A 22,686-nucleotide genomic window follows, 5' to 3' on the forward strand; every position below is an offset into this window, starting at 1 on the left:
ACGTCTCTCTTCCAGTACATGGGCACAAGTCTGCACTCTAGTGCGTTCCAGCAGCACAGACTGAAAGTACATGCATCAGAAATCTGGATGCAGGTGAGCTGTGGCTCCAGCTAAGAACAAATAAATAAAAATTAAAAAACCCACTCTATAGATAGAGTACAAATGTAGTTGTTACACAGCCAACAATCCAGATGGTGATGTGTTTCAAGACAAAATCTGCGTTTGGCATCTGGATCCTGGTGGCAGCTGAGTTTCTTTTCTGCTTTGAATCACCCCAATTCTGTTGTGAAGCAAGAGAGTATGTTGAGCTTCTACCACAGTGCTCTGAAAATCAAGACCCCAGCACGCTGTGCCCCAGCGAAGCAGCAGCACGATGCATGCAGCGTTTGCGTGCCAACACGGCCTGTCAGAGCCATACCACTGGCACGGCTGAATACCCGTTTCTTTGATGCCCTCAATTAAATTCCTCCCCTTCCCTCGCGGTGAAGGCGTGCTGATTATACGCTGAAATATGTTGTCATATGCACCCTGCTGGATGCTACTTTTGGACGGACCACCGTCATTCTGGCTGTGAAACTCTGCAAGCGCCGAGCGGCGCGGCAGCGTATGGGAGACAGAAGGATCTGGGGGAGAGGTTGAGAGGTTTTTAAGCGGGAGGAACAAAGAAATAAATAAAAATAATCCGAAGCGAACCAAAAAAGCCACCCAGCAGCCGAGGCGAAGGGGAGGAGCCGGGCTAGGGGCTTGGCTCTCCCCTGGGCCGTGCTTGGCAGCGCTTCGCCAAGTGCCAGCCGGCTGCGGGGGCTGCTCGGCCGCGGGGACAGGGCTGCTGCGAGCCCCGCGCCGCCGGGCGGGGCCGGACCGGGCGGGGCCGGGCAGGGGAGGGCCAGGCAGGGCCGTCCCGGCGGCGGGGCAGCGAGGGGGCGCCGCGGGGCAGGTGAGGGCCGGCGCCGCGCCCCGCGGCGGAGCTGGAGAGCGGCGGCTCCGTCCAGGCGCTTCCGGGCGCGGCGGGGAAGGAGGAGGGGTGGGGTGGGTGGAGGGAGGGAGGGAGGCAGGCAGGGAGGGAAGGAGGGAGGCCGCCTTTTTTAGGAGGGAGACCCTCCTTCGCGGCCGCCCGCCCGCCCGCTCGCAGCCATGGCTTTGAAGGAGGCGGGCGGCAGCATCCTGCCCATCAGCGACATGGTGTCGGGGCCGTCGGGCTCGCCGTTCCCCGAGGTGGTGGAGCTGAACGTGGGGGGCCAGGTGTACGTGACGAGGCACTCCACGCTGCTCAGTGTCCCGGACAGCACGCTAGCCACCATGTTCTCGCCCTGCCGGGGCGGCCCGGCGGCGGCCCGGCAGCTGCCCAGGGACAGCCGGGCGCGCTTCTTCATCGACCGCGACGGCTTCCTCTTCAGGTACGTGCTGGATTACTTGCGGGACAAGCAGCTGGCGCTGCCCGAGCACTTCCCCGAGAAGGAGCGGCTCCTGCGGGAGGCCGAGTACTTCCAGCTGGGCGACCTGGTGAAGCTGCTGTCGCCCAAGGTCACCAAGCAGAGCTCGCTCAACGACGAGGGCTGCCAGAGCGACCTGGAGGACAGCAACTCGCAGGGCAGCAGCGACCGGCTGCAGCGGGCGGCGCTGGACAAGCGCTCGGGCTTCCTCACCGTGGGCTACCGCGGCTCCTACACCACGGTGCGGGACAACCAGGCGGACGCCAAGTTCCGCCGCGTCGCCCGCATCATGGTGTGCGGCAGGATCGCCCTGGCCAAGGAGGTCTTCGGCGAGACCCTGAACGAGAGCCGCGACCCCGACCGCCCCCCCGAGAAGTACACCTCCCGCTTCTACCTCAAGTTCACCTACCTGGAGCAAGCCTTCGACCGGCTCTCCGAGGCGGGCTTCCACATGGTGGCTTGCAACTCCACCGGCACCGCCGCCTTCATCAACCAGTACAGGGACGACAAGATCTGGAGCAGCTACACCGAGTACATCTTCTTCAGTAAGTGCTGCCCCCGGGGTGGGTGCGCAGCGGTGTCTGCTTAAATCTGCCTCCCCACTACCCTGAATAAAAAACAAAAGCACCTTGTTGCCCCCAACCCCTTAAAAATACCCTTAAAAACACCTTGTTGTCCCGCAGCAACGTGCAGGTGGGGGAAAAAGGGGGCTGCGACCCCTCTTTAAGCATTGTCACTGCCACAGTACTTTGTGTAGGGGGGGAGCCCGGGGATGCCTGATGTCTCTGGAGTGCCGACTGGAGCAGTTCCTTCCCTCCCCCCCCCCAAGACCCAGTTGGAGAAATCGGGGCTGTTTGCACCTTTTAGTAGGAAGTGAATGCACCCCGGGGAGGAGCAGCCCCCTTGCCCCGTGCCGGGGTCTCCCCCAGGGGCATCGCGGCGGGTCCCAGTGCTGGCTGTGCCGCTCCATGGTGTGGGGACTGCGCCGCTGGAGCTGGGAGAGAGGAAGGGTTTTTAATATTTCATTACAACATCGCCTTCAGCTCTCGTTAGCTGCGGAGTAAGCACGCTGCTGGCAGCGGGTGCGCTCCCGGTGAGGGCAGCGAGGGCAGAGCCACGTCCTGGGGAACAAGAAGGAGCCTGGCTCAAAGGGAGGAAAAAACCCAAATGCATACACAAAAGCTCTGTGGTGTGTACACAGCTCTTAAGTAACTCTGCTTGTTGGCTCTGCTTAGCCTTAAAGGTTGCGGGTCACTCGCAAATAGGGGAATCAAGTGATGGAGAATGCTGTGTTTCTATCTTGCAAAGTACTCAGCCCTCTGTAGAGCAGGGGTTTGGACTGCTGAAACAGCAGCTGGATGGAAAACACCAGCCCTTGGCAGAGATCTGTATCTGAAAGGCAGAGGTTAGCCTTAAACCTTACTGGTGTGTTTGGGGAGTTAAGAGAGCCCTGCTGTTCTCCATCCCCTGTCTTGTTCCTTCTACCTTTGTGTGGTCTCCTGCTGCCTGAGGGCAGGAGGAGAGCTTTTGTTGAGCATCTATCTATCTGTCCCTGGGTGGCATACACAACCCCAAACCTCACCAGGAGTGCGGCTAAACAGAAGCAACCTGTTTTGTGTGCAAAACCAGACTTGGGCACAGGATTTAGTAGAGGAGGGAGATGTGAATGGCTTTCTTTTCGGAAGAGAAATTCATTCAATAGTTCGATGATATTTAGGTGGTGACCACTCTTTGGTGAACAAACTTCAGTTCTTCAGTATTCAAAACTGTATTAAAACAGCTTTTGAAGATTCGTTATGTAACCCATCAAGCTGGTCATATCTGATTAGGAGATGTAAAAACTGAGTTGTCAGAGGGGCTTTACTTTCTTCTGTGTGGACTTAATCATGTAAAATATGTGTTAATTAATTTTCCTTTCTGAAAAAGAGGGACCTAATTTTCGAAATAGTAGAAATTCCTTACTGTTGTTATCAAGACTATGAAATAGCCTATTCTGTTTGCTCAGACATAGATTTTTTGGGTGCCTAATTATTTGTGTGCATTTGTGATGCTTACAATGTTTTGGATTCTTTTGTGTGTGTGTTATGATGAGGTTGCTGTATAGAACAGTGCTCTAATTCAGATCAGCATTCCAAATTAATCCCCAGTGTAATGCCACTGATTTATGTGGAATCATGCCAGGGATGAATTAGATGTCGTACACCACAATTTCTTTTTTATTTATTTTTTTTGGCTTCCAGTTTATTGTGTTATAACAAGTAAAACAGGTAGTTAATTACTTAATTTGATAATTGAAAACTTCAGTTTTTGCCTAATATTATTATTTACCCCTACTCTTGGTTGCAAACAATGGCTGAGCTAAAGTAGGCTTAAAAGAAGGGGAATAGGTTTTATTTTTCGTAGCTTAGTTTGGCAACCTCTGCTTAATGTAATTTTATAAATTTCTGTATGATTATGTGATAGATTCTTCCAAAACGTAGCAATGCTGAGATAACTTTAAAAAATAAACAAAGAAAAAAAAATCCAAATAAGAAGAGAAACAGGCAGAGCACGATGTCTGAAGTAATGCCTTAGGGATTATTTTTCTTTTTAACTGACTTAAATGTCCAGTTGATGGAGATCTCTGATAAAACAATGCTTTATAATGGAGGGCTCTGGGTGGATTGGGTGCTTTCTGTAGTTTCTGTCTCCTGCATAAGAACCCACTGAAGGGACAGCAAACCTTAAAAGCCTGCCCTGCTGCTATATACCAGGGGGGAGAAGACTGATCAAAGTTACTGGCTGTGGTCTCTCCAAGACCATTTGCCAGGACCATATTTGTTTATTTGCTCACATAAACACAGCTTTGTACACATCATGAGCACCTGCTACCAGCAGCTATATTAGTTGTTGGTTTGTAATTCTATAGCAGCCACACAGTTTTCTCTCTAACTGTTTCTCCGGAGGACTTGTGGACAATTCTGGAGGTGTGGAAAAATACATGAGGATATACACATTGTAGCCATTGCCTTAGATCAGGACAAGCTGAATGAGTTTCTTCCCAAGCTACTAAGGAACATTTGAAGGCCAAAGGTGGCCTTTAGTCTCTGCTTGGGGAAATGGATTTCAGGTCTGTTTCTAGTATATCTCTATCTTCTGTATTTTGAATTAAAAAAACAATCTCACTTTTTAAGAAAATAAATTCCACTTTTTGAAATGTTGTGGCAGATGAAATTCACTTTGGGTACTAAACATAATTTAGTTAGTTTTTAGATTGCTTAGTATCAGTGGATGGATTAGTTGATTCAACTCTGACTCAAGAACCAGGGGTTGTTTGAGATGATCCTTCAGACTTTGGTAACATGTCCTGACACATAGAGAGATGCGCTTTCTTAGCATGCATAATTCTTTAAAAAAAAAAAATATATATATATATATATATATATTATTTGCCTCCAGTGGTGTGCAAACTATCACCTATGCAGGGACTGCTTCATTTGTCTCCACAATTACTACATATTGATGGCTTATTTCTGGAAAGTGCTCAACAGATCTGTTCCATGTATCTATTACAAACTCTCTCTCCTAATGGCTGATAAAATTGGTAGCTTTTAATGTGGTATTGAAAGGGCTCTACTAGAGTGCATCACTTTTCATTTTTTTTCTCCCCCAATAGCTCAGCTCTGAGCTATACTTGCTCAGATCCTGAAGACTAACTAGGGCTATTAAAGCTTACAGACCTTAGCCCATGAGAGAGTGATTTGGTCCTGTTAATACAGTGTGAAACATGTCTGCAGTTTGGGAAAGAGGCTCAAGCTCTTTTGCTGCATTAGTTTCAGGCCATCATGTGGACCACTGTTTAGTTAATTACCTGTTGGTAATAGTCCTCACAAAAGTTCCATGTAGGTGGAGATGGGAGACCAGAAGCAAGGAGACCTTACTTCACATGGCTGCAGACAACTTAGCAAGCCCTCTGTTAGTAGGTCTCTTTGTAAGGATTTTGTGTAATTTACATTTTTAAGCTTTTCTTTTGTAGTTCACTGTATCTCTTGGTGCTATTGTGTAATGTAGAATTGCCAGTGCGTGCTATTACTATATATTTTTTTTCTTCTGTAGAATCTAATTGGTCTTAATGGATTTTACATTTAACATCTGCTACACAATCTGACTTATGGGTGTTGAGAGCATCATGCTCAGCTGGAAGCTATCCACTCTGAATTGACATGGATACTGTAAGAAGACAGTAATATTTCATGAAAAAAATGTTGTATTCTGTTTCAGTATCCCTGTTTCACGTGACATTTTGTTTCCGTGCCTATTTTTATTCGTAATGGGTGACACTTGCGTGAATTTATGGCACTTATTTTCTGCTTGGTCACAGTATGCAGAGATTACACTGGTTTCTGTGGAAATTGTCATAAACAAGTGTTAATAATTTCATAATCAGTAGGGGAATAATCTGTTGGAAGCAATTAAAAAAAAAAAAAACAACACTCACCCCCAAAACAAACAAGTAAACAAAATACCATACCAACACCTCATTGTTTGGATCTTTGTAATACAGAGGAGAAGAAAACAGAAGGTGATAATTGAAACATGGTGAAAAAACATAAGTGAAATAGATTGAGATGTTAATTGTTCTGTAAATGCCAAATCCAGTTCATCATCCCACTGGGATAGCTAGGGGGTGGTGTGTTGGCAGGTAACCCTAAACTGCTCTGAGGGAACAGTGTAAGGAGATCCATTCTGTGGGTGGTTTCTGTGGCAATGCCAAGCTGCTCTTCATCCATCACTATTTATTTGGTAGTGTTTTTGCTACATGGAGTGTCTTGGGATACTCTTTTCAACTAACCTTTTTACGTATGCGATGTATACCTAGAAATTACTAGGCTTAGAAGAGAAAGGAGACTAAACCAAAAGTAAAATAAGGATATTGCTTCTCTGTGGAATGTTAAGGTGGGCTATTTTTTTCTGAGCCTGAATCGGAGTCTCAAATATTTGAGGGGTATTCTTGGTGGATTTGATCCATCATGTCTCCCTGCATCACAGGTGTGATGTAGGAAAGCTTTAGATTTCTGACAGTATCAGAATCTAGAAATGTTGGTCACTATTGTGTGAAGCTCTTTAAAATTTAAGAGTGATTTTGTAAGTTGTGACTTTGGCAAATTGACATAAAACTTCATGATGATCTGTTTATTAGTCCAGTTAACTCTAATATTGTTTAAAAATATAAGCGTAATAGGATATGCTTTGTCTTGTCATCTTCCAAAATGCACGTCACTGAACATAAAAGGATGAATCAAAGCATACAGTCATAAATCACTATTATGAAAATATTTTCCTTATGCCACCACTTGACATAGTGAAATAATCTAGGCTACTGAAATTGGTGTTCTAATTTCAGTCATCATTTCAATCTACAGACTCAATTTCAGGGACTGATTTTTTTTTTTTTTTTAAAGATGCGAAATTAAAAAGGAATTAGAACAAATTCTTCTTTTCAATAAATAATGAAAACCAGAGTTTCTCTACAGCTAGTGTGTGAAGACACTGCTCTAAAAATGATACTGGGAACCTTTTGATTTTCTTAAATTCAAGTAGAAGTATGCAAGACTCAATACAATGATTTATGATTGAACTTGAATCATTACATCCACATTCTGCTCTTATTAAAATAAAGTTAAATGTTTAAGTACTGTATAACCACTTTAATGTGTGGAGCTGGGGATTGGGACTGTTGCACCGTATTTTAAAAGGAAAATTGGAGATTATCAGAGGAAACATCTGTCCTGGTATTATATACTAGGATCGCTATTAGATGAGTAACAGATTCATTGATACAAGCAGCTGTTATTTCTGGTATTCAGAAATGGAAATATACTTTTTTTGATAACTATTCCAGACTTACACTTCTTATGCATTGCTTGGGAATGAAGTTACAATGTTGGAGAAGCTGACTTTGCTGGTTTCCTAATATTTTGCAGGAAAACTGCTTCTTGGTGTCAGATCACTTCATGCATTTTCAAGGATTTATGACAGTGGTTGCAGGGAAACATTTACATTCTGACAGTGGAATGAGCAAATCATATCTTATTTTTTTCCTTTATTGTCAACATGAATTTCTAGTTATCTACTGTTCAAGTGCAGAATTTGTGTGCAAAAGTTTTTCACAGTATACCGTTCCAACATCGTGATTTAAAATTAAAACATTACTGCTAATAAAATATATTTTGAAACATATTTGCTTTCACAGTGTGATATGGCTGGTAATTTCACTGCTGCTTTTCTCCTTTGCAGCAAATACGGAATTCATTATGCTGTGATGAGAATTTGTGTGGTGTGCAAAAATTCACTGAGTGCTGCACAAAGAGGGAGCTCAACAATACTCATGTTATCCTCTTTCTGCCACAGTTCTGCATTTAAACATATTTCCCTAGAAATGAAAAGCCTGTCAGCCAACTCTCAAAGATAAAATGTTATGGGTGTGAGGAAAGACTGAAGTGGTTTCTACTAACCTAAGCCTAAGAAGGGCACTCTTCACCCATCATGATGATGTTCACCCAGCTGAACATCATCATGACCTGAACAAACCATCCAGAAATAATCAGTCACATTTTGGTGTGCTATCTGTTTAAGGGTGAGGTTTTTGCTGAGGAAGGTCCCTAGGACAAAGAAGGAAAGTATGGAGGGTGGTATACATGCATTTCACTTCTGTGGGGTGGCCAGGACCAACATGGTGCCTGGTACAGCTCCCAGCCAGCATTGCTCTGTGTTCTCTCAGCAGCTAGGCACATTCTTGGTGTCACTGTAGGAGATGTGAATAACATGCCCTCCATTTTCTATCTCCGCTTTTGGATTACTCTACTGCCAGAGTCATGTAAGTTGTCCAAGGTCACACTTACAGAGCTTTTCTACACTATGGGCTGATTATTTGGTTGGGGGTTGTTTGACTTGATATAATTGTTGAGGAAAGCTGGAGTCACGATACCAGATAACATCTTTACTTGGCAAGCAGGTATTGATATTTTTGTATTTGAGGATGACTTTATTTCATTTCTCATCGCTAGACTTTTCTTACTTAAAGTGGCAGGAATAGTAATGGCACTCTCAAATCATGGCTCTTAAATTGAGCCACAAGCCCAATGGAAAATCCTTTAAAAAAAATTACCTGGCAAAACTTCATTTTTCTTTAGCAAATCAAACGCTTCATGATGGATTTCCTGGGGAGGTTGTTCACTCTAGCTTGATAAAACTGCATGTTCTCTTTGAGAAGGGGTAATTTATATTCTAATTAAAGTTCATATATTAACTAAATGTTAGGAGAAAAAAGTGCTAGGTCTGAAATGAAATTATCATTCTCAGTAGAGTTTAAGTACATCTCTTTAAATATTTTGTATTACTTCTATTCTTTTATTTTTAAATCAGTAATGACCTTTGTATATTTAGCTTTTGCCTCATACACATTAAGGATTGTTCAGTTTTTTTTTGTTTTTTTTTTTTTTAACCTAAATGGGATTAGTCATAAACAGCATGTGAAACTCACACTCCAGCCCCATTCACAGCTGCAAGATAGACCTTCACTGGGACTAAAGCACCAAATTGCCTTGCACTAGTCTTTCACATCAAAGTGAAATTAAAACTACGTGAGTAATTATTTAGTGTCATAATTGTTCCTAGTACACAAAATCCTGGCAGGAGGCAAGCAAGGAGGATTTATAATTTTCATGGCACTTGTAAAAGAATTGAATGCAACCATTCAATTTTGGTTGCATTTTATCAGAATGTGATACCAAAACTTATGTTTGTTACATTTTAACAGTTGAGTTTCAGAAGACATTTAAATGAAAGTGTGCATCTAGCTGCAAGGTGTCATTCCATTTATGTAATCACATCTCTAAATCTTCTCAGGACTTCACCACACATGTAACACAGTGGTGTCGATAAATGTTTCACGTTTTTAGTGATGAATACAATGGTTTGAAAATGTTTAAGCAAATATTATTTCATATTTATGGTATGACTTCTGTCTTGGTACTGTCTTTCCAAGGTTGTGAGCAATGTGTTTATCCATTCTTTACCCTATGGGTGCCAGACAGGCCATAAGCAGTGGGAGGACTGTTCAGCTCTGGCTAATACAGTGATTCATTCATCATCATCATTTCGCCTGGTCAAAATTCAGTTGTTCCCTTTCTCATTGTTCTCATATTCCTGAACTCTATTGCAGGGGCTCTGAGTAAAGGAGGCGAAGAGACAGGAGCCACTGCCTCAGGGGATTGTCACTCCCTCCAGGCAGCTTCTGCTGCCTCTGGGCTGTGTGTGCTTGTCAGGTTTGCTTTGTAGTGCTCCTGTACGCTGTGCCCGACCTCTTTTCTGTTTCCATGATATGCTCTTAGTGAATAAGGAAAACCAGAATGGATTATAGAGTAAAAAAGTAATAGAAATTCCTTTTGAAGGGGCTTCTGCAACACTTTTACAACACTATGAATAAATCCAGAGACAAACAACTCAATCCAAAGTGCAAGTACATACAGCAAGAGTAACTAATGCATAGAAGTAGATATGCTGCATGTTTCCTTTGGGGGAAAAGGAGAGGGATGAAGAACTAAAAAGAAATCAACACTGTCATTATTTTTTATTAATGAAATTAAATATTCCAGGTTTTCATTTAGCATGCATTTAGTCTTACTGTACATAATATATAGAGATATTCTCTTTGCATTAGCACAAAGATGTGATTCAGAAACGAAATCAGGCAATATATTATTTATTTGTTAAAACCTTCAGATGTGTTTTGTATCTTTTCTTCTTCATCCTCACTGGGAATTACTCTTTAGTAGTATTAACAAATACTCCCAGAGAGAGAGGAGTTGGTGCTCAGGGACTCTTGTCACATTTTGTTGTAAACAGACTTCTGCAACATAGGTTAATAGTGAAATTGTTGTGTATATACATCTTTGAACAAGGATATTCATAGGTTATTTCAAGGTTTATAACTACGTAAGCATATTCCATGGAAGTTATTAAAGTGTGCTATCATTACAGAGGCTTTTAACCAGTAAATATTTTGTTGGATATCTGTAAAGCGTTTTATATTTGTTAAATAAGAAGAAGAAATTTATGTCTAAATTCTAATGCAAGCATGTCTATATGCATATAGGTATGTGTATCATGTATACATACATGGTTAGTGATACTCAGAGGTATATAATCTGGCAATATTGTTCATGATTCAAAGTTTTTTTTCCCAGCAGAGTTAGCAAGCTCCTTTCTTTATTCAGATTACTAATGAAATACCCATGTCCATCCTATCTGATGGTCACAGTTTAAGGTACAAAAGAATTAAAGTGGACATGTGCAGTATGATTTTAAATGCTCAAACACAAGGCATTCTTATCCTTTTGCACAAATAAGCAATTTCCCAGAATAAACGAACTTATTGAGAGGAAGAATTTTCATTTGGAAGATCTGGACACTTTTCCTTGTCTTGATTTCATTTACTTACTTGGTGGCAAGCTGTATATGAAAAAACAACTGTACGTGGGCTCAGTGGATACTAAGTCACTTAGTAAAAGTAGAATTTATTTATTTTTTAATTTTTCCCCCGTCCTGGAGAGATGTAAGAGTCTCTAGGGCTGATTTTCATTTTTTGTTTGACGTACATATATCCAGAGGATGTTCATTAAACATTTCCACCTTTGGCTGTTTGCTGCTTACTTCCATATTTGCTTCTCATCTTAGACTTGCTCATCTTTTTTTCTATTTGTCTTTTTCTCTCCTTCCCCCATGCTTTGCATATTTCCTTCATCTTTCTGTTTAGCTAATTGCCTCAATTCCACCACTTGCTCCAGAACTGGAGATCTAAAGTTTTCATGTAGATTTCTTACCCTGCTCTGAGTAGGCTGGATACAAGTTACATCAAGATGAAAGTTTGGTAGTGGTATGCACTGGTCCATGTATTTAAACTATTATGCCTTATTGACAGGACATGCAAGTTTGGTTTTGTTTTCCAACTATATCTAGTTTCAGTGAAAAAACATGGGCTTAGCTAAAGATTTTGAAAGTTTAGATTCACAGTATTTCTAATATCAAAAGACAAAAGAGAAATTGACTTATTCCTTCCTAACTGTGTTCTGTAATAGCTGAGTTAGAGCATGAATGTAACTTGGAGAGTCTGTGAAGTATACGCATTATTGACCCTTTATAATTATCATAAAAAAGGGGTAGTGTCAATATTTGTATATAGTGGAATATATTTTAAGAATGACTGATCTTAAAGAGGTACAGAATTACATCTATACCCATTATACAAATAAATAGGTATGATATAGTTCTTTTCAATATGTTTTCATAACTTAAAAACAGTTTATTAGAACAAGATGTTTTTTTTTCCTGCCTATTAATCAAATCCCCACTAAAACCACTATACCAGCAAAACTTCCAAAGTAATGATAAATATCTATTATGTGTAAGTAGAAGTATTCTGTAATGCTTGTGGTCTTTAATCCAAGGTTCTTTCGTTCTCATTGGAATTCATGAATACTAAATAATATGAAAACAAACTACATAAGTGTTAGAAGGCAGATAAAGTAAGTCTGGAAAATTTATCGGGGTTGTCTTTCTCCACTGTATTGTCTACACATTAAAGCTGAACATTTTCTGCTAGTCTTTCTTAATAAAGACAGTTTCTTTCCCTTTTTCTTAAGTCACCCATTTACAGCCAGTAACTTCTCAGTATTGTTGTTCGTAGACAGCTGTTTCTATTTATGTTGTTAATGCCTACTGTGACTTTTTAGTTGATCTGAAACAAAATGGAGGCATGGCTACTCTTGCCTTTTCACCTATTTTTGTCTCTTTCCAGTGTTTAGGAACAAAAATACCACTCATTCCATCCTTCTAAAAATAACTGCATGCAATCTTGTAAGAGTGTGATCAATATTACTGAAGCTACTTGGACTTCCGGAAAAAATATCAAAACAATTCAGCTGTATATGGTGCAAGACAGAATAGGGCAGGTGTTTAAGTAAGATTGGATCTGTCCTCTTGTTTCCAAATTTCTGGCATCTATCCCCCCTCCCCACCTTCCTTTTTCAGTAGCATCCATTTTCAGAACCAGTTCTTGAGAGCAGGAACTGTCGGTATCTCTGTATGTGCATATGCCTTATCATATTAAAACAATAACAAAAAATGTGAAAGGAATGTAACTATGAACACTAATTTGTAATCCCGCTTGCAATTCTTACTTTACTAATACCTGTAGAGTTTAATTTTCTATGTTAGCAATTCCTTAGAAAGCTACACATAGCTGCTACCTGTTTCAGTTTTACCATAACTCAAACATCAATTTCTGACCATTTTCTTTTTTTTCACATGAAATCTTTTCATGCTGTCAGTTTCTCTCTGGGGATATAATAAATGAATATAGCATTTCTAAATGTTATAGACAGAGATAGCTTAAGGATATACATTTTGTCTATCATCTCCCCCACCCTCCAAAAACTGAGAATAACAGATAACAATATCTGTAAGCTTTAGAATAACACTAACTCCATAAGATAAAAGATACAAACTTTTCAGACATTTATGGGTTATTTAGTATGTGACATTTTGAGTACTGATTGAATTTCTGTTTAATCCCATAACCTGCCAAGATTATATATATTCATATGATCATTAGCCATCAGCCTGGCCTCCAGTCATAAAAACACTCACATTTTCACTCACACCCTTTCATTACTTGCATTTTCCACCTGCAATGGAAGTAGTTTGGTGTCTAAATTGGTGAAATTATGCCCCTAAATAACTGCATCTGTGATCACATTTAATTACAGGAAGAAGAAGGCACTTGCTGTAGAAGATATTAGGGTAAATGCTGCCTGTCTAATCACATCCCTGGTGGCTGAGCTCTGGCAGTGCTTTATTCCTAAATCCTCTTGCTGTGCAGGTGATGAATAAAGCCTGCGTGGTCTGTGCAAGTATATGTTTGGGTCTATTCAGAGGCTTTAGTTGTTTGGTCTGATGGATGTGGCATGTTAGGGGCGAGCTGGATGTGGGTCAATGCTGCCAAAAATATGTGGGGGCCTCTCGGTGTCTTTGGCTAGGTGGGCTGAGCAGGGGCCCAGGCTGGGCTCTGGGGAGCTGGAGCCTGTCCTTGCTGTGGCCTTGCTGGGGGTCCTGGGCCTGATACAGGATTTTGGCCTGTGCAGGAGTCCCACGTGTGTGGCCAGGGTCCTTAAAGCCAGGCCTGGAAGCAGTGGGTGGAAGGAATTTGCGACTGTCTGCTTTCTGGGACTACAAGCAGAGAAGCCAAGAGCTGTGTCCTCCAGTCCTCCAAGGACTCATGGCAGGCCACCATCACAAGATTGCTTCAGAGCCTTGAAATCCCAGGGCAGTGACTCATGGCTTTCCCCCCCCCCCCCCCTTCTATGTAATTTCATGAACTTCTTATGACACAAAGTAAATGAGAAATAACTTCTTGAGTTATTATTATACATGAAAAGCAAGGGTTTCTGGTCAAAGACACCAGGAAGGCAAGAGATACCTAGCAAATGTTTATTCAGTGACAAAGCACGTTATCTGAGCTTTTTAAATGGTGCTGCTGAAATGGTGTAAACTTAATTGCAATCTTTAATTTAGTAACGTTGATCCAAATATTCTTTAAATTTAAATGTACAAAATATGGAGAATAAAAAAAAAAGTGTTATAAGCAGTAGGTAACCTGGAAACAAAACATCTAGGAAAAAAAAAGTACTTGCTTTTTAGACTTATGTAAAAGCGCTTGATTTTTAATTAGTATTGACAAAGTGACTGCATGCAAGCCTATATGTGTTGTCACACTTAAGATGCATGAAATGTTTAAAGGAGCTTGGGGGGTTGCTTCGCTGCATTTTCTGAAAACAGTAAAAATACTCTGAAGTTTGAGAAGATGTATTTTTTTAATCTTCAATACATCTTTTTGGAAACAGTTATCTTCTTAGATAACTTAGATAATAGAGGGTATTTTGAGCAAGTTTGCTGATGACACCAAACTTGGAGGAGTTGTGGACTCAAATGAGGGCGTAAAGGCCTTGCAGAGGGATCTGGACAGGTTGGAGAGCTGGGCGATCACCAACCGCATGAAGTTCAATAAGAGCAAGTGCCGGGTCCTGCACCTGGGACGGGGAAACCCTGGCTGCATGTACAGACTGGGCGATGAGACGCTGGAGAGCAGCCTAGAAGAGAGGGATCTGGGGGTCGTGGTAGACAGCAAGTTGAATATGAGCCAGCAGTGTGCCCTGGCAGCCAGGAGGGCCAATCGTGTCCTGGGGTGCATCAAGCACGGCATCGCTAGTAGGTCAAGGGAGGTGATTGTCCCGCTCTACTCTGCGCTGGTGCGGCCTCACCTCGAGTACTGTGTGCAGTTCTGGGCACCACAGTATAAAAAGGACATGAAACTGTTGGAGAGTGTCCAGAGGAGGGCTACGAAGATGGTGAAAGGCCTTGAGGGGAAGACGTACGAGGAACGGCTGAGGTCACTGGGCCTGTTCAGCCTGGAGAAGAGGAGGCTGAGGGGAGACCTCATCACAGTCTACAACTTCCTCGTAAGGGGTTGTTGAGAGGCAGGAGACCTTTTCTCCATTAACACTAGTGACAGGACCCGCGGGAACGGGGTTAAGCTGAGGCAGGGGAAATTTAGGCTGGACGTCAGGAGGGGGTTCTTCACAGAGAGGGTGGTTGCACACTGGAACAGGCTCCCCAGGGAAGTGGTCACTGCACCGAGCCTGTCTGAATTTAAGAAGAGATTGGACTGTGCACTTAGTCACATGGTCTGAACTTTTGGGTAGACCTGTGCGGTGTCAAAGAGTTGGACTTGATGATCCTTAAGGGTCCCTTCCAACTCAGGATATTCTATGATTCTATGATTCTTTTAATCAATAGTGAGGCTACCAGCAAAAACAGATATCCTTTTTAATGAACCATATAATTAATCACTTTTGAGAATAGCATGAGTCTAAAATTGAGCTCCAAATCAACGCATATAGTCTCGAATGTATTTTCAGAAAATTCAGACAAGTTCAGGGAGAATTTCCATCTGCAGTTTGAGTACCAGTCAACAGCAGGAATAGAAGGCCTGAAGTTTGTGTTGCTTGTTTGGAAGACTTAGTGGTTCTTACCTTCATGACTGGTGATAAACTGTACTTGTTTGACTTCTTCTTTATCCTGTGGTTATGTTAGAGGTTTAGCAATACAGAAATCGACATTTTTATCCAAAATCACTTTTTAAAATTTTCTGTTAGTGTTTACCTCTCAGTCATTATTTTGCTCAATTAAATCAGTTTATAACAGTGATACTACTGTACAACAGCAATAGTGGTAAAAGCTATTTACTGTATTATCGAGTAGTTGTATAGCAAAGCTATTGCAAGTTACTGGGTAATTACTGGTTGTTCAGAATGGGTTGCCGTAATTGCTGTCCAAGAAGGTGTGTGGTGTTAGACTATGAATCAGTAAATTAAGACTATTCCATAATACTTGTAGCAGCTGTGTAACACTCAGCTTTAGAGCTTTTTAATAGACTTACAAGTTCCGTGATAGAAGGAAAAAGTCTCCTGCATTTAGGTATTTGAATAGGCTGTGCTGTGATGCTGTGTATGTTGGGCATACCTGGAGGTTTTCAAGACTCAGCAGGATCAAGTTCTGCTAACCTGGTCTGGACTTATAGATGTCAGACCTTTCCTTTTGATTTAAGCTTTGAGCAGAATGTTGGATTAGAGATCATCTCAATTACCTTATGATTCTGTGCTAGGTGTTTTAACTTAGTATTGGAACTGCTGCAGGTAAATTAAGTAGATTATAGAGAGCTTTAAATTCTGATCGCTCCAAATGTCACAAGGTTCAAAACATGAACTTAGTTATCATTTTACTTATTTTTCTGTATCTTTCCTCTAGTCTGAACTGAAACAAATACTCCAGGAAATTTTTTTTTTTTTTTTACAGGACTTTCTGCCTTAAATTCAAGACCGTAGAATGTTGAACAAGCCACAAATAAGAAAGTACCTTACACAAATTTTACAAAATTAATGTTGGATATTACTATGGTAGTTGATCACCTTTTGCTTGAAGAGAAACATGTTAAAAAAAAAAAAAAAAAAAAGTTAAATCACTACTGTTTAAATCTCTAACCATTTTCATTGCCATTCTTGAGATATAGATACCTCCTATAAAATTTAAATATGACAGATCACCTTGGATTTCTTTAGGATTTCCCTCATTTTTATATTTTTGATTGGTGTTTGGTTTCTTTAGCGTGACATATTTTTGCTTGAGCTCTTCAGCCTCTGTATTTTTCCCCAGCACAGCTTGAGTCAATTTACATAGTAACTGAAAATGTGCTGAGCAGAATTTTTTTGGTGGCTTGGAAAACTTAAGAAACAAATCATAAAGCAAACATGAACCATGCTGAATTACTTTTCAGTGGTTCTCCTGGATTTATATTAATCTATCTGTAAGTACTGATTCATTAATTCATACCTTCTTCCTAAGATATGCCTCAGATATAGTGGATTTTTAAAGTTATCCAGGGCCTAATAGGGATGTGTCAGAAACCTCACAGGGGGAAAATATCTGTTTTGATTTTGTAGTGTTGTATTTGTGGTTTTGTATTCTAGTGGCTAGAAAGTCTTTTTTTTTTTTTTTTTTTTTTTTATCATTATGCCTGATTTACCAGCATGAAAAACTAACAAATTGTGAAGAAAAAAAGAACATGCATTAGAACTTTTTCCCTTTTATTGATGTTTAAAGGCTTCATGTCCACCATATGTTCCATTGTGGTGCATCTTCAATAAAATGCTAAGATGCTACCAATAAAATGTTGTCATGTTACATTTTTTTGCCTTACAAGTTATAGTGAGTTTAAATGTGTGTATTTTTAAGTTGTTTTTAATTATCCAAATAATTAATGGAAAAGGAAAAAGTCTTGATTGCGTACAGTCTATGACAAAAGAAGAAATTTATTATGGGTTTCTTCTGTTGTTAGTATACCTGCTAGTTAGTATATCTGCTGTAGTATACCTAGAAGAAACTGCTAGACATTCAAAACTATGAGCTCCATTTTCTTCTTTCCCTCAGCAAAGAACTAACTTCTGTCTAGGATAGGACAATTCTACGCATAGACCAGTTGCTCACGATAGCAGAGAGGGAAGGAAGGGTTCCTGAGGAAGCGCAGCCATGAGGTTTTGGTAGATACTTTCTGTGCTTAAGTTGGTGTTATGTCATAGATGCAGTGAGCCGTGGAGTTTAACCCCTCAGTGATTTGCATGGGCTGGCCTCCTCATTTCAGGACTTTTTAGGCTCATCTCCAGAGTTTAATTGATCTCATAACTCTGTTTATGTCTGTCATCCTTTCTTCCTGGAGGGGCAGATAATTGCTTTTTATTTTAAAGATAAAAGCCTTTCATTTATGCATGATCATGCGAATGAGGAGCTTAGTGTATGTTGGTGCTGTGACCTCTTTTCAGTACTCTCCTTCTACCTTTATTTGTATATTACCATTGAAACTACAGTAACAAATTATCAATGCAGTATTTCCAAATATTTCTTAAATCTGATGTGTCATAACCTTAAATCTGTATATCTTATATTGTATCTGTATTTAACTATCTATAAATGTTTAAAGAAAAGGCATTAGCTAGATGTGATACCCTGGCTCAGTACTCTGAGTCATATTGTGGTGGTTTGGGAGGAATACAAATAAAGTACTTTATGAAAAGTATTTTCCCTTATAAAATTATTGTCAGGAGTTAAATTCTTGGCAAGATACTTTGCTTTTTTTCTTTTTTATTAACATCTAAGAAGTAGATAGCTGCACCAGTATGTTTCAGGATGTTATTGCCATATCATGTATGCCTTTTATTTTTTCATACATTCTTCAGTAGTCAAACAAATATCTCATTGATCCTTCCTGATCATTAGAATGTTTAGTGTTGAAATAATTTGTTTTACTGTATGACTTGTAGCACAAAAGAATTCCTAAATGATTTTGCATAAACTAAGAACTATTTGTTTCATCATGGGTGAAAGCTTCTTGAAGTCTTTGCATTTAGTTCAGTTTATATTTATATGTAAATTTTATCAAAATACAATTATTGATTTTAGCAATCATTGTATGTAGTGCTAAATCCTACATCAAATAAGAATTATATTATCCATTATAGAAGATTATGCTAAAGTAATTCTGCTTTTTATAATTCTTCTTTCCAAATTCTATACAGAATTTTCTATCCACATATTTCTCTTTTAAGATTATAACATTTCACCCCTCATTGGATAGGAAAATAGTCTCACTGGCACATAAATACATTTTCTCTTTTCCCTCCTCCAAATTAACAGTATCTCTCCAGCATTACTGGAGACCAAAAAGTGATTATATTTTAATAAATAATTTTAATAAATAAATTTATGCAGAAACTAGCTATGTAGACTCTAAGAAACATTGGTTCAACCTGGATTCAAAGCAGGATTTTGTTGTGGTGGGGATGATGAGGAATATCTGTACCAGTTAAATAACACTGTCATGGTATAGTTTGGGAAAGAGGCAGACTACAGTGTTACTTGAGTAATTCTTGATTAGCGGAGTGGTAATGTAGAGGTTATAGCAAGTTACAGAAATGAGAAACAATTTATGGTAATCAGTCTTTATAAAAAAAAATCTGCAGTTTTTGTAAAATTATATGCTATATGCTATTGGTTTATATCATTTGTACATAACTTCATCAGTGCAAAGTTGGTCCAAGCAAAACAGGTCAGGTCCTTTGTGTGCCCATTGAGCAATTGTAGATAATTGCACAGGATGCAAAACAACAGAAACTTGGGGCTGTATTGAGAGAAATCTTCTTGAAAGAGATGAGAAGATCTTCCGTTAATGCAGAGACAAAACTGAAGAGTCCCTGATCTCTGGTTGTGCAGTCCATCTGTTAAGATGCAGTGCTTTTCATAGTCTGTGAGTTAGAGAATAAAGCCTTGAAATTATAAGTCTGAAATTAAGTTTGTGCTCATTAAGAAAAAACTCTTTAACAGCAAGATTTTTTTTTTTACTAAAATACTGTAAAATTTTATCTTTAGCTTTACAAAGTCACTTCAAATGAGGCTACAGGGATGAAGAGCTCTGATGAGCCTGTCTGCCCTGACACAGTACAATCTAATGGAAGCCATTGCAGTCTGTCAAGTCAAGCAGTTTTCTATAAAAGGCAGCATTTATATATATATATTTAAAGAAGAGTGACTAATATTATGAATGGGATGTTCAAAACATTTGGTGGAAGCTGATAGCATTTCATCTACCATGTTGCTGAACCTTTTTTTTTTGGTTTGTTTTTGTTATATTGATTTTCCACACTAGATGGCAGTGCATTAGCACTAGTCCATAATAGGGGAATTGATTTAATTTGTCCAGGGGGGAACAAATCCTTCTATTTCGTGCTTCCTTACACAAACATAGCTCAAAGAATTGCACAGGAGACTGGATTACAATCAGCCACGCATGGGTGTGCAAAGGAAGATGCAAATTATTTCCCCTCTTCTGTTGTACAAAAGAAAATCCATTCAAACTGATTGAACTAGGCTTGCATTGTAGGTGAGATGAACCAGGTCTCTCTCCCTGTGCTGTCCCTAAAGAATTGCATCCATAGAAACTTCATATGAAACATTTTATTGAGTTAAAGCTGAGAATACATCCAGACTCAGAGCAGATTGCCTCACAGTTTTGAGCCATGTGTTGTCTACACTGAGAAGTCAGGGAGACTAAAAAACACAGCTTCCTTCTCTTTCCAAGAAAACCAAGTGCTGGGGAGGTGGGGATGGAGAGCAGAGGGAGATGACTGGGGTTTTGGGGGAAGGAAAGGTAGTTTCTAGGTATGGCTTTAGCCATACCACCCAATTTAAAGAATCCAAAGGCAGAGACAGGGAGAATGAAGAAGTGCCCACTGTAGGAGAAGGTCAGATTTGTGACCATCTGAGGAACCTAAAGGTGTTCAAATCCATGGGATGAGATGCATCCAAAGGTCCTGAGGGAACTAGCGGATGAAATTGCTAAGCCACTATATTTGAGAGGTTCTGGCAGTCCAGTGACATTCCCACTGACTGGAAAAAGGGAAACATAACCCCCATTTTTGTAAAGGGGGGGGGGGGGGGGGGGGAAGGAAGACCTGGGGAACTGAAGGCCAGTCAGTCTGAACTATGTGCCTGGCAAGGTCATGGAGCAGATATTCCTGGAAACTATGCTATGGCATATGGAAAATAAGGAAGTGATAAGTGACAGACAACATGGCTTCACTAAGGGCAGATCGCGCCTGACAAATCTGGTGGCCTTCTATGACAGGGTTACAGTGTTGGTGGATAAGGGAAGTGCAACTGATGTAATATACCTGGACTTGTGTAAAGTCACTTTGACACTGTCTGGCGTGACATTTTTGTCCCTAAATTGGAGAGACCTGAATTCTATAGATGGACCACTTGGTGGGCAAGGGATTGGATGAATGGTTGCACTTGGAGAAAAATGTAAAAGCAGTAAGCATGGAGTTGAAATTTAACTTGAAATTAAGATATAATGCTTGAAATTTACGGGTGAGGGCCTTCAAAACATAAGGTTATTAAAAAGCAGACCCCTCCTCCTCCCCCCCCCCCCCCCCCCCAAAAAAAAAAAAAAAAGGGGGAACAAAAAAAAAAAACCTACCACCCCTTGTCTCTCATTTTTAATCCTCCTGTGTAAGGACATTAGGACTTTGAAAAAACACAAATATGAATAGACTTCGCGGTCAAAAAAAGTCACATGCAGTACCAGGAGAAATTAAACACCTTAAAAGAAATTCAGTAGTTGAAATAAATAATAATAATAATAATAATAAAATTAAAAAAAAATAAGTTGCATGCAGGAATAACTGATCGTATGAAAAAGAGCTGAAAGAAAGAGGGTATGAAAGAGACTGAAAAAAAGGTATCAGGAAGTCAAGAGTTACCAAAGAAATATCTTTCTCTATGTGGATTTCCTGAGTAGTCTCTTAATGGTGGGGGCTTGCTCAGGAATAAGATCATTGTTTCAAGTCTCGTTCAAATTTATACTTACAGGAGATAAATTCACTGCACCACCTTTATCTTGCTCACTGGAGTTAAGCATTTTAAAATCAGGAAAGTTTTTGCCTGGGGCTTGGAAGACTACTGCCATGAATATATTTTCTTAAAGAAAATTTAACTAAAGTTGGTGTCTCCTGGGACCTCAATGCATGCAGCTTCTGCCTTATTTATTCAGTTTTATTTTATTTTTTGCTACATCCCTACTGAATGAGCTGGATAAAAACAAATTGAAATGCAGGAAAACAAATTTTCTCTCACTGGTTTTTACTAGGTCTGCCACACTAGCTGAAATTTCATTAATACTGCTGGCAGAAAAGCCAAAGGAATGTTTGCCTATCTTCTACCATGATGTTCATAAAAACTTTATCTTTTAGCAAAATGTGCTGCTGTTACTTGCTGTAATTTTTTTGTAGTTCACAGAAAGCGGTAGTCCTGCCTACAATTTATTGCATAATTCTGCCAGAAGATGCAGATGGCTTGCTATAAAAATGCAGCTCAAATTGTATTTGACTTAAACTATTCCTTATTTGTTAGGAAAAGCAACAAATGGTGTGAAGTCAGAATTTGTCAGGAACTTTGTGTTAGAAAGTGGGCCTAATTCTTGGGACAATTATGTGGGAGGGAGAAGTTGCCAGTTCTTTAAATCAGAGAGAACAAATGACTGAATATAGACCTCCCACCTCTGACTTCTCTAATCATCAGGTTAGGTTGTCAAGAAAAATACCTACTTGCTTTGCAACTTTTTTTTTCTGAATTCAAATATAAATATGGTGCCTTGAAGATTTACTTAAAACAAACTTGTTTTCCAATTAGGCGGCTTCTTCTAATCAAGAGGAGGCATGGCACAGAGCTGTTAGAGGAAAAATGTCTGAAGTATTTTAAGGGGGGGAAAAAAAAAAACAAAAACAAAACACACTATATGTTATATATGGAGTGGTAATTTGTGTCGAGAAAATGGTTGATATTAAAGAAGGGGGAAATTTGGGAGTGTGGCCATGGGGGTCGGAAAGCCCTGTGGTTGATGATAACATTAAACTCTTAACTATGAGGCCATAAGGAATGTAAAAGTGTTAAGAGGGAAAAAAGGATGATTCAGGAGACTCCATGCAGTCTCAGGTTGCTTGTTCTCCAGCCTTTAAGGCATGGAAGTTTCTGGGTGTTTGCTGTTATA

The 22,686-nt window shown here is 40.1% G+C and overlaps 1 protein-coding gene across 1 annotated transcript in view; it reads left to right on the forward strand.

Moving 5' to 3' along the window:
- The first annotated feature begins 1,128 nt into the window (after positions 1–1,128).
- KCTD8 (potassium channel tetramerization domain containing 8) overlaps positions 1,129–22,686 on the forward strand; it is a 92,729-nt gene continuing 71,171 nt past the window's right edge. The window contains exon 1 of the mRNA XM_082759552.1: positions 1,129–1,978. Within this exon, the coding sequence (XP_082615678.1) occupies positions 1,135–1,978 (844 nt within the window). The 5' untranslated portion in view covers positions 1,129–1,134. The remainder of the gene's footprint in view (positions 1,979–22,686) is intronic.

The sequence above is a fragment of the Aythya marila genome (assembly GCF_965140915.1).
Source record: "Aythya marila genome assembly, chromosome: 4".
NCBI lineage: Eukaryota > Metazoa > Chordata > Aves > Anseriformes > Anatidae > Aythya > Aythya marila.